This window comes from Ovis aries, chromosome 6 (assembly GCF_016772045.2).
Source record: "Ovis aries strain OAR_USU_Benz2616 breed Rambouillet chromosome 6, ARS-UI_Ramb_v3.0, whole genome shotgun sequence".
Lineage (NCBI taxonomy): Eukaryota > Metazoa > Chordata > Mammalia > Artiodactyla > Bovidae > Ovis > Ovis aries.
The window spans coordinates 71,613,917-71,626,181 of record NC_056059.1 but is presented as its reverse complement, the minus strand read 5'-3'; the positions used below and the strand labels follow the sequence as shown (position 1 = coordinate 71,626,181).

Here is a 12,265-nt window from a genome sequence, read left to right as displayed (position 1 = left end):
GATATTCAAAGCCTTGCATGATCTGAGCTCGCTCTATTTTTTCAGCTTATTCCCTTTCAAAGTTTATTCCCTGTGCTTCAGTCATACACTTCTGTTAAGATTATATATGTTATGGTGATAATGTGTTCTTTTGTTGGCCAAAGACATATTGTTGATGGCATCTGTGCTTTGGAAATATTAATATCTTCAAATAAGACCATCATTGTATAATAACATATGATAAAGGTAGAACATTAAGTCTCTATCTTTTAGAAACTTGCCATTCAGTAATGGTCATAGAGTGATATTTTTCTTCCAGAAGCATCTTAAAATGCACAAAGATAGATACTAAGGTATTGTAAAGGGGAAAAGCTAGTATTTTGACAGTGCTCTAGAAATTTCCAGTTCTTTGTGATTTATCTTAGATTTTTATGTCTGTCCTATGAAATACTTTTTTCTTTTCATTTAACTGACCATTGTGTTTAATTTCAGGCTCTTGATGGTTTTTTTTTAGCAATCATGACAGATGGAAGCATAATATATGTGTCTGAGAGTGTAACTTCATTGCTTGAACATTTACCGGTAAGTATAAAAATCCTATGATCTCTTTCTCACTTAAAAAAAATTGTTTTATTAATATGTTTATTTTTGGAGGATAATTGATTTATAGTATTGTGATGGTTTCTGCTATACATCAACATGAATCAACCATAGGTATACATATGTCCCCTCCCTCTTGAACCTCCCTCCTACCTCCCACCCTGTCTTTCTCACTTAATGCCTATTTTTAAATGTTCTGAAACCTTAAGAAGTGAAGGCCCCAGAGCACTGTTGAACAATGATCAGAGTGGGGATGAGACCTCTAAGTATGTCTTAGTTTTAGTATGGCTGTATTTTTTCAGGTCAGTCATGACTCTCATCTGTAGTAACTAAATATTCAACTCCTACTTTAACCTCTATTCTTCCTGTCTTCTTTATTCTAATGCTGAGTTTTCACTATTAACTTTAATCAGTGTGGTGGTGATGTCACTTACTCATTGAAAATATCTTGGGAATAACTAAATTTCTACTGAGATATTTGTTGCAGCTCAATAATAATTTTCTCAAAAGAATAACTTACAAGAACATGCTGAAAATAATAGATACAGAACTTTTGTGCTCTGTGACTTGAGTTGATAATATTTTAATTCCCATATTCCATTTGTTCTTAATATGACCCAAAGGGTAGATAATCAGAAAAGATATATGTAAATTTTGATTAGAATGGTGAGTACCTGAATTAGTGTTTGCTGTTTTACTTAACATATATTTATTGAACATCTGTGCTACCAGATACTATGCTAGGTGCTGTGCTCCAGTTGACAGTTTTTATGAATTTGAAGTTTTTGTAATATTCTCAGCTAAGGTGATGTTACACAAAAATGGGTTTGCCTCTTGGTGGATATCAAGCCATTAGACACAACCAAGCCAAAGATTAGGAGAAGGAAGGATTTATTATTACTTGGAGCGAGTAAGAACACCAAAGATACTTTGGGAAGTATCTTTCCCAAAGCAGTATCTCTCCGAACAGCAAAATTAGGGAATTTTTAAGCTAAGAATACATGTATATTCATGAAGGGACTTGAGCAGAGGGGAATTCAGTATAAAAGTAGGGCAAAGGTCAACAGCATCTAAGCTTTACTTGATTGAAGTGAGAAAGGGTCAACATCATCATCATATTCTCCACTTAGCAGAGGCCCTTGGTTTCCTATAGAACTCAGGCATATTTTATAAATATCCTTTGAGGAGGAACTGGAACTCTGCTCTCACTGCACCGTTGTTTGCCTGCCCTTTCTCTGTTCCTGTATTCCTTTGTTCCCGTAAGATCATTCATTACTAATATTCCTTCAGGGGCAAGCATTGTGGCCAGGCTTAGATTACAAAATGGCTTCTTATGTCAAGAAAGCTATTTCTGGTTCTCTTTCTCTGGCAACCCTCTAACTTATTGGCTTAAAATAGGGTTTGGATGTAAATATTTTGAAGTTACTTATAAACTACTCTTAAAATCCCATCTCTTGAAAATGTATAACAGTACAGAGTCATCTGTTCTATAAAGATTTCTTTAAAGAGATGTTGAAAAGCAGTATCTCCTTCTCTCTGATTACGCTGCTGTTTTGTACTTTATGAAGAGAATTTACTCTATACTTAAAAGGCCAGATTCTATAAGGGAACTTTATTTCTGAAAGTCAGGCAGTAAATAATTTGCTGATTTCTGTGTCACACAGAAAATGACTTGGCTTTACTACTTCTCTGGGGGCAGACCAAAGGACAGACTGATAACTGAATTTTTCTGGATAACTGTTTCCTTAAGAAAAAATTTGCATAGTAAGAAAAGCCAGGGAAAGAAATCCTTTGTAGGATTATGATATGACTAAGTTAAGATTGAATAATAAATAAAACAAAAGAATGAATATAACAAAACAGAAGCAGACTCACAGATAAAGAAAAACCAGCAGTTATCAGTGTGGAGGGGGATGGGAGAAGGGTGTGATGGGGGAGGGGATTACCCGTGCAAGGTATAAAAGCCGAGAAACAAGAATATATTGTCTAGCACAGGGAAATATAGCCATTATTTTGCAATAACTTTAAGTGGAGTGTAATCTGTTAAAACAATTGATTCATTAATGTTGTACACCTAAAACTAATAATACTATAAATCAGCTGTAATAAAATGAGGTTGAGTAATTTGAATAAATGTATAATTATAGGCTTTTAAACCTATAAACAATTTTATTGGATTTTCTTTCAGTTATGTATTTTAAAAACTATATAATCTTTAGTCATAATCAGGGTGTAATTTGCAGTGTGGTCAGACTTTTAAAATGCCTGCTTCTTGGGCACTTTTCCTGGACTTCACTGAGAATTAGATGCCTTTTCTCTCTGTTCTCATGTTACCTTATACCTACTGCCACCATGACACTTACAGTGAATTGTAATTTTCTGTTTATTTGGGTAATAATGGTACACTTTCTAAGTGCAGGGACTTTATGTCTGTATCCACATATGCTGGCTAGTTTCTTAGTGAGGCGTTTAGTAATTATTGATTGAGTATAAGAAAGTGAGTAGATTATTTGAAATAGATGTTTTAAAGATTCCTTCCTAAGGCCACACTGGATCTTCAGTGAGGGAGTATTTCATAGCATATTGAAATAACAAACATGTGTGCAACAGACCTAGTTAGGACCCAGCTGTTTGATAATTAACATACTCCCCTCAATGAAAAGCTTCATGACCTTCTCATTGCCTTCTGGATTAAAAAAAATTAATTTTGGAGCTATTTTTACATTTATAGAAAAATTAAGAAGATAGTACAGAGTTCCCATATATGCCTACCTAGTTTCCTCTGTTAGTAACATCTTCTGGGTGTTTTTAACCGTTGGTGTCACCCAAAGCGTGTAGAGACCGGCAGGTGAGTTTCTGGGCAGAAGAGATTGCTGCTGATACAGCAGACCCATTTCATTGCATACTGAGTTAATAGTATCCTTTAGTAAAACAGGTTTTTTTGGTTCTTTTTTTCTTTTAACTGCTCTCCAGTTACGATGGATACTTTCCCTCACACCACTTACATTGCTGTATTGTTTATTTGGCTGAGCTGTTCTTAGTTGTAGCACCTAGGATCTTTCTTGTGGTATGAAGGATTTTTTTTAGTTGTGGCATGTGGGATCTAGTTCCCTGACCAGGGATCGAACCAAGGCCCCCTGCATTGGGAGCGTAGATTCCTAGCCACTGGACCACCAAGGAAGTCCCCAGAAGGATGTTTTGATAAAATGAAATAAAACTTGTTTAGGATCAAACCCAATAAGGAAAAAAAAAGTGATTTTTCTCTTGGCCTGCCATTAATAATTAAACTGTTACAGATGTTAAGCAAAAGATTTAAAACAGTGGTGTCCCTTCCTTTCTGTTTTAACATACATACCTTTTTATCTAAAATACATTCTTGACTCTTGTCTGGAGGGGAAGAAACATTAGAAAATCTCTAAATATAAAGCTTTAGTGTTTATAATTCAGTTCTGTTGAGGAATTAAAATTTGCCATCTTCATCAGTGGTCAGGATGACTTAATAGTTTTTAATTTAAATTTTAAATCTAGCTATAAAATTGCATATCTGATTCTGTAGGTCTTGGAAAATATTTTTTCTTAATTTTGTCATGTCGTACTTATGAAGCTAATTTAGGTAAATTTTAACCTATTTGTGGCTACTAATCAGGAAAGGAAATTTATGGATTTTTTTTTTTCATTCTTGAAGTGGTTTTCTACAACAAAATGATAGGATCATACCACCTCCAGGGCAGAAGAGATTTTAGACGTTTTTCGCCCAGCCCCCTTTAAAAACATATATGAACCCCAGAGAATTGTTCAATAGTTTAGTGGGAATACCAAGACATAAAGTCTCTCTACTGGGAACTTAAAATTTGTAAACTTTTATAATTCAAAATTGCTTTCCTCCCACTTGCTTAAATGTGTTCCTGAGAAGAGAGTATATTAAATTTGTTACCACGTAATACAGGGAGGAAGATTAACCATTTTACATAGCCTGACAGAGTCCTTTTCCCTGGTGGCTCAGAGGTTAAAGCGTCTGCCTGCAATGCGGGAGATCTGGGTCGGGAAGATCCCCTAGAGAAGGAAATGGCAACCCATTCCAGTATTCTTGCCTGGAGAATCCCGTGGACTGAGGAGCCTGGTGGACTACAGTCCATGGGGTCGCAAAGAGTCAGACACAACTGAGCGACTTCACTTCACTTCACTTTGGATAGAGTCCAGGAATAACACTGCTGTTATTAAGATATTGTATGAGCCTTTCATTATCTATTTTTCTTAACTTGAAAATTTTGAAATATAAACACAAGTGTGCCTTAAGAAAGTCAGTACAGTGTTTGGTGTAAATGCAGTATGCAGAAATAAAAATCTAGAATTTTTAAAGTAGTTATATGATTATTTGGACTTTTCTATTTGCAAATAAATATTTTTAATAAGAAAACAAATATTTGAAGGAAGTAAATAAAGCCTATCAAAAGGGCCAGAATCTTTGCCCCTTATGCTCTGTCCTTAGCTCTTCAGACACTCTTACCCTTGAATCTATTCATCTCTTCCATGGCATAATCATAAGGGATTTGATTTAGGTCATATCTGAATGTCCTACCTTCTTCAATTTAAGCCTGAATTTTGCAAAAAGGAGCTTATGATCTGTGCCACAGTCAGCTCCAGGTCTTGTTTTTGCTGACTGTATAGAACTTCTCCATCTTGGCTGCAAAGAACATAATCAGTGTGATTTTGGTATTGACCATCTGGTGATGTCCATGTGTAGAGTTGTTGGAAAAGGTTGTTTGCTGTGACTAGCACATTCTCTTGACAAAACTGTTAGCCTTTGCCCTGCTTCATTTTGTACTCCAAAGGCCAAACTTCCCTGTTACTCCAGGTATCTCTTGACTTCCTACTTTTGCATTCCAATCCCCTGTGATGAAAAGGACATATTTTTCTGGTGTTAGTTCTAGAAGGTGTTTTAGGTCTTCATAGAACTGGTTAACTTCAGCTTCTTTGGCATCAGTGATTGGAGCATATTACTGTGATGTTGAATGGTTTGCCTTGGAAATGAACCGAGATCATTCTGTCGATTTTGAGGTTGTACCCAAGTTCTGCATTTTTGACCCTTTTGTTGACTATAAGGGCTACTCCATTTCTTCTAAGGGATTCTTGCCCATAGTAGGAGATATAATGGTCATTTGAATTAAATTCACCCATTTCCGTCCATTTTAGTTCACTGATTGCTAAGATGTCGTTGTTCACTCTTGCCATCTCCTGCTTGATCACTTCCAATTTACCTTGATTCCTGGACCTAATATTCCAAGTTCCTATTATTAATAACAGCAGTAATGTTATTTACAGCTTTGGACTTTACTTTCACCACTAGACACATGCTCAACTGAACATCTTTACCACTTTGACCCACTTCATTCTCTGTGGTTGTTCAGTTGCTAAGTTGTGTGCAACTCTTTGCAACCCCGTGAACTGCAGCAAGCCAGGCTTCCCTGTCCTTCACTATCTCCCACTTTGCTCAAACTCATGTGCATTATGTCGATGATGGCATCCAATCATCTTATACCCCCTTTTCCTCCTGCCCTCAGTCTTTTCCAGCATCAGGGTCTTTTCCAGTGAGTTGGTTCTTGGCTTCAGGTGGCCAAAGTATTGAAGCTTGAGCTTCAGCGTCAATCTTTCCAGTGAATATTCAGGGTTGATTTATTTTAGGACTGACTGGTTTCATCTCCTTTTTGTCCAAGAGACTCTCAAAAAGAGTTGAGGAATGTACGGATAACCACTAGGCCATTCAGATATAACCTAAATCAAATCCCTTTTGAATATACAGTGGAGGTGATGAATATATTCAAGGGATTAAATCTGGTAGACAAAGTGCCTGAAGAACTATGGACAGAGGTTCCTAACATGGTACAGGAGGCAGTGACCAAAACCATCCCCAAGAAGAAGAAATGCAAGAAGGCAAGGTGGTTGTCTGAGGAAGCATTACAAATAGCTTAGGAAAGAAGAGAAGCGAAAGGCAAAGGAGAAAGGGAAAGGTATGTGCAACTGAATGCAGAGAGTTCCACAGAAGAGCAAGGAAAGATAAAAAGGGCTTCTTTAATGAACAATGAAAAGAAATAGAGGAAGACAATAGAAAGGAAAAGACTAGCGACCTCTTCTATGAAACTGGAGATATGAAGATAACATTTCATGCAAGGATGGGCACAGTAAAGGACAGAAATGTTATGGACCTAACAGAAGCAGATGAGATTAAGAGATGTCAAGAATACACAGAAGAACTCTTCAAAACAGATCTTCATGACCCAGATAACCATGATGGTGTAGTCATTCACCTAAACCTGGACATCCTGAAGTGAGGAGTCAAGTGGGCCTTAGGAAACATTACTATGAATAAAGCTAGTGGAGGTGATGGGATTCCAGCTCAGCTATTTAAAACCCTGAAAGATGGTGCTTTAAAGTGCTGCACTCAGTGTTACAACAAATTTGAAAAACTCAGCAGTGGCCACTGGACTGGAAAAAGTCAGTTTTCATTCCAGTGTCAAAGAATGTTTAAACTACTCTACAGTTGTGCTCATTTCACATGCTAGCAAGGCTATGCTCAAAATCCTTCAAGTTAGGCTTCAACACTTATGTGAACCAAGAACTTCCAAGTTGGGTTTAGAAGAGTCAGAGGAACCAGAGATCAAATTGCCAACGTTTGTTGGGTCATGAATAAAACAAGGGAATTCCAGAAAAACATCTAATTCAGCTTTATTGACTATGCTAAAGCCTTTGACCCTGTGGATCACAACAAACTGAAAAATTCTTCAAGAGATGGGAGTACCAGATCACCTTTCTCTTTCCTGAGAAAACTGTATGCTGGTCAAGAAGCAACAGTTAGATCCAGACATGGAGCAAGGGACTGGTTCAGAATTGGGGAAGGAGTGTGACAAAGCTGTATTTTGTCATTCTGCTTATTTAACTTCTATGCAGGGTACATGATGTAAAATGCAGAGCTGCATGAATCACAAGCTAGGATCAAGATTACCAGGAGAAATATCTACATCCTCAGATATGTACAGGATACCAGTCTAATGGCAGAAAATGAAGAGGAAGTAAAGAACCTCTTGATGAGAGTGAAAGAAGAGAGTGAAAAAGCTGACTTGAAACTCAGCATTAAAAAATTAAGATTATGGCAGCTGATCCCATCACTTCTGGGCAAATAGAAGGGGAAAAAGTGGAAGCAGGGATAGTTTTATTTTGGGGGGTTCCAAAATCACTGCGGACAATGACTGTAGCCATGAAATAAAAGACTTGCTCTTTGGAAAAGCTATGACAAATCTAGACAGCATATTAGAAAGCAGAAACATCACTTTGATGACAAAGGTCCATATATTAATAGTCAAAGCTATGGTTTTCCTAGTAGTTATATAGATGTGAGAGTTGAACCATAGAGGAGGCTCAGCACCAAAGAATTGATGCTTTTGAATGGAGGTGCTTGAGAAGACTCTTGAGAGTCCCTTGGACAGCAAGGAGATCAAACCAGTCAGTCCTAAAGGAAATCAATCCTGCCTGAATATTCATTGGAAGGACTGATGCTAAAGCTGAAGCTCCAGTACTTTCATCACCTGGTGTGCAGAGCTGACTCATTTGAAAAAACCCTGATGCTGGGGAAAGATTGAAGGCAAATGGAGATGGGGGTAACAGAGGATGAGGTGGTTAGATAGCATCACCAACTCAATGGACATGAATTTGAACAAACTCTAGGAGTTAGTGGAGGAGTGAGGAGCCTGGCGTGCTGTAGTCCATGGGGTCGCAAAGAGTTGGACATGAGTTAACAACTGGACAATAAACAGCAATGCAGTTAAAAGACATACTTTTGGAGGAAGTAATTTCAGCTGGTCTGTGAAAGACAGAAGAGTACAAATGTGGTGAGAGAGGAAAGATTCACTTCATGAGGTGTACCTTGAAGGCTAGGGAAAGGACTGAAGAAAGTGTATATGGCTTGTATGAGAGTGGTTAACACCCCTATCCTGCTTCTTACCATCCTCAGTGGCTCTCTGTTTTTTGTTATTGTTTGAGGTTTTTTGTTTTGAACAATCTTAAAAATATTTGAAATAGGAAATAAAAGTGAAACTACTTAGTGGAACCCTTAGCCCTGTCTTTACCTCCCTTGCCTTCCGTAGTCTTGGAGCTATCACTTTATTATCCCCAGGATTTCACAGAGCAGTTTGAAATGCAGAGAAACCAAGTAGCCTGGATGGGATTTGGCAGGAAATGTAGTGGTAAAGAACTCACCTGCCAGTTCAGGAGACATGAGATGTGGGTTGGATCCCTGGGTCGGGAAGATCCCCTAGAGAAGGGCATGGCAACCCACTCCTGTATTCTTGCCTAGAGAATCTCATGGACAGAGGGGTCTGACAAGGCTACAGTCCATGGGGTTGCACAGAGTCAGACATGACTACAGCAACTTACCACACACACATACATGATTTCACTAAAATTTTATTGTCCATAGTTCTTATGGGCTGATGCTGTCCTATTCGCTTTGGATTCCACAGCCATGTCACATTGTAGGCAACCTCCTGCTGGTCAGATTACTGTTGATTAAAGCCATATCTTAGCATAGATTATAATGCTCAGCATGTAAGTCATCTTTTTTGGGAAGAGGTATTTATCTTAAAGCATGACTTTTTGACAGTGGGATACAGGTTAGATGACTGGAAAAGATGAAATAAAGAAAGGACACATTGGGCAACTGAACTGACAGCAAAGTCAAGTCTTCTCTTCATGTAGCCTGTGGCTCGTCCTGTGGTCCTTTATTTGTAGTGTATACCCCACTCACCAGAAATTGGTATGTAAGGCTACATCTGGTAGCCAGAGATTCTTCTAATAAGCTTTCTTAGTCCTGTTATATTTTACATGTTCACATGTGGTGAAACTTACAATTTACAAAACTTTCAAAGGTCGTATTGATCATGAATCTGATGATGCTAGTATCAGAGACAGATTATGGAAACTTTTTTCACCTTCTCAATCTTGTCTTTTGAGTTGTACTTGAAACTTGATATTTGTCACTGTTTACAGATAATGAAACGTCAACCATATGCTTGTCTGATGTTTAAGAGTGATTATATATTTTTAAAATAAATTTCTCTTGAATCACTGTAATTATTTAATTAAAAAAATTTTTTTTTCCAGTCAGATCTTGTGGATCAAAGTATATTTAATTTTATCCCAGAGGGGGAACATTCAGAAGTTTATAAAATACTCTCTACCCATCTGCTGGAAAGTGATTCATTAACCCCTGAATATTTAAAATGTAAGTAGTACCTCTTAAGCGAAAAGTTACATGGATTTGGTTGCATTATCCTTTACTTTTGTAATTTCATGACAGAGATATGTTTAACCAAATTAACACATAGCATCATCCCAAATCCCCTATTAGATACTTTTTAAATATTAAAATATAATGGAATTATGACCATGTTAAAAGTCTGAACTCTGTTCCAGAATACAGTGAAATCTCATCTGTTATAATATGCCATAAAACTATTTTATATGAAAATGGAACTCAGCAATATATTCTTATTAATTTTTATACAAAAATCTTACTGTAGTAAGAGAAAATGAAGGGCTTTTATTTTTACCATCACTAACCAATTGAACACTGGAACTATGAGACAAAACATGTTTTTTATAAAATTACTTAATCAAAGAAATTTTGTGCTCTATTAAGCAGAATTAAACAATAATTTATTGGATATGTCTAATGTGCCGGATGGGAATCCCCCTGCCAATGCACAGATGCAGTTTTGATTTCTAGGTTGGGAAGACCCCGTGGAGAATGAAATGACAACCCACTCCAGTGTTCTTGCCTGGGAAATCCCATGGACATAGGAGCCTGGCATGGTACAGTCCATGCGGTCGCAAAAGAGTCGGATGTGACTTGGCGAGTAAACAGCAAAGCAGCAGTGTAGCAGACACTTGTGCTATATAATAGAAATGCCAAGAATAGGGAAGCATAGTCCTGCCTTTAATAAGTATAAAATATTGTCGTATAATCTGACTTTTCTTCTGGATTCATTGACCAGAATACCTTTTCTGTTAGTTGGTTTTAACTGGAAGATAATTGTTTTATGATGTTGTGTTGGTTTCTGCCACACAGCAGTGTGAATCAGGCATAAGTATACATATGGCCCCTCCCTCTGGATCTTCCCTCCCACCCTCGTTTTCTTGAATAAATTATCCTGTGTAAAGTCTGAAATCATGACAGCTCTACATTTGGCCATTAGCTATTAGATGTCTTCTTTAACTGCTTTTTTCATGGCTTTTGAATTTTGGCTTTTCTTATAGTGGTGATGGTTTAGTTGCTAAGTCGTGTCTGACTCTTGCAACCCCATGGACCATAGCCCACCAGGCTCCTCTGTCCATGGGATTCTCCAGGCAAAAATACTGGAGTGGGTTGTCATTTCCTTCTCCAGGGGATCTTCCTGACCCAGGGATTAACCCAGGTCTCCTGCATTGCAGGCAGATCCTTTACCGACTGAGCTACAAGGGAAGCTGACATTAATCATTTTAAAGGTTTTCATATTTTGAATCTTCGATTATGTAAAACACTAACTGTTCAACAGTTGAGATACACATACACACACATGTAAGTATGTGTGAATGTATGTTTTTTATAAGAATAGCCTTTCAGAAGTTGAGAGGAGTTAAGAGACCAGGAGAATACATTTGAAGCTTATTTATACTTGTTAAAAAACCAAATTCTTATGACACGACTAAGCGACTACTCTAGTCTTTCATTTAGGAGAAAGATTTGGGTTAGATATAATGATGCAGAGGCCAGTTATACACCTGTAAACAACAGTATTTGAAGTCAGTTCAGTTTAGTCGCATCCCACTCTTTGCGACCCAATAGACTGATATACAAAATAAAGTTATTTCCACAGATGAAAAGGATGTTTCATGCCAAAGGAATGAACATGATTTAAAACAGAGGGGAAATTTCTAGGAAAATTCAGGATTCTACAAATAGGTCATTTGTATCATAATGAAGGTAAGGTAGTACAAGTGATGTGTTTGTGTCTAGAGAAGGAAATAAAGCCTGATATTTCATCCTTAACAGTTTGGTTTTTATTTTTTACTTCATGAGAAGCCAGCAGAAAGGGGATTTGGGTGGTTTTGTGGTTCAAAAAGAAAATCTCTCAGGTGGAAAATTTTGGAAAAATGACTAGACTTGAGATGAAAAGGACAGCAGTAGAAGTAAGGATGGAGAGGAAAGCATGCCTGTGAGTGTTGAGGTGAACTCAGTAGGACTTGTGGGGAAGGCAGTGGCACCCCACTCCAGTACTCCTGCCTGGAAAATCCCATGGACGGAGGAGCCTTGTAGGCTGCAGTCCACAGGGTCGCTGAGGGTTGGATACGACTGAGCGACTTCACTTTCACTTTTCACTTTCATGCATTGGAGAAGGAAATGGCAACCCACTCCAGTGTTCTTGCCTGGAGAATCTCAGGGACGGGGGAGCCTGGTGGGCTGCTGTCTGTGGGGTCACACAGAGTCAGACACGACTGAAGTGACTTAGCAGCAGCAGTAGGACTTGGTGTTAGGCACTGGTGTCAAACAGCTAGAGATCGTCAGTAGGGAAGGTTTTAGGAAGAAGGTAAGAGTTTGAACTGGCTGAGTTTAATGATAAAGCCATTGATAATAATAACAGAAGAGTATGAGCTG

The 12,265-nt window shown here is 37.8% G+C and overlaps 1 protein-coding gene across 12 annotated transcripts in view; it reads left to right on the top strand.

The window, feature by feature from the left end:
* Positions 1-12,265, top strand: part of CLOCK (clock circadian regulator) — a 124,132-nt gene that overhangs the window by 74,762 nt on the left and 37,105 nt on the right. For 11 of the 12 annotated variants that reach the window (XM_060416640.1, XM_012179336.4, XM_060416642.1 and 8 more), the window contains 2 exon segments: positions 472-561; positions 9,733-9,853. In XM_060416640.1, the coding sequence (XP_060272623.1) occupies positions 472-561; positions 9,733-9,853 (211 nt within the window). 12 annotated transcript variants of the gene reach the window in all.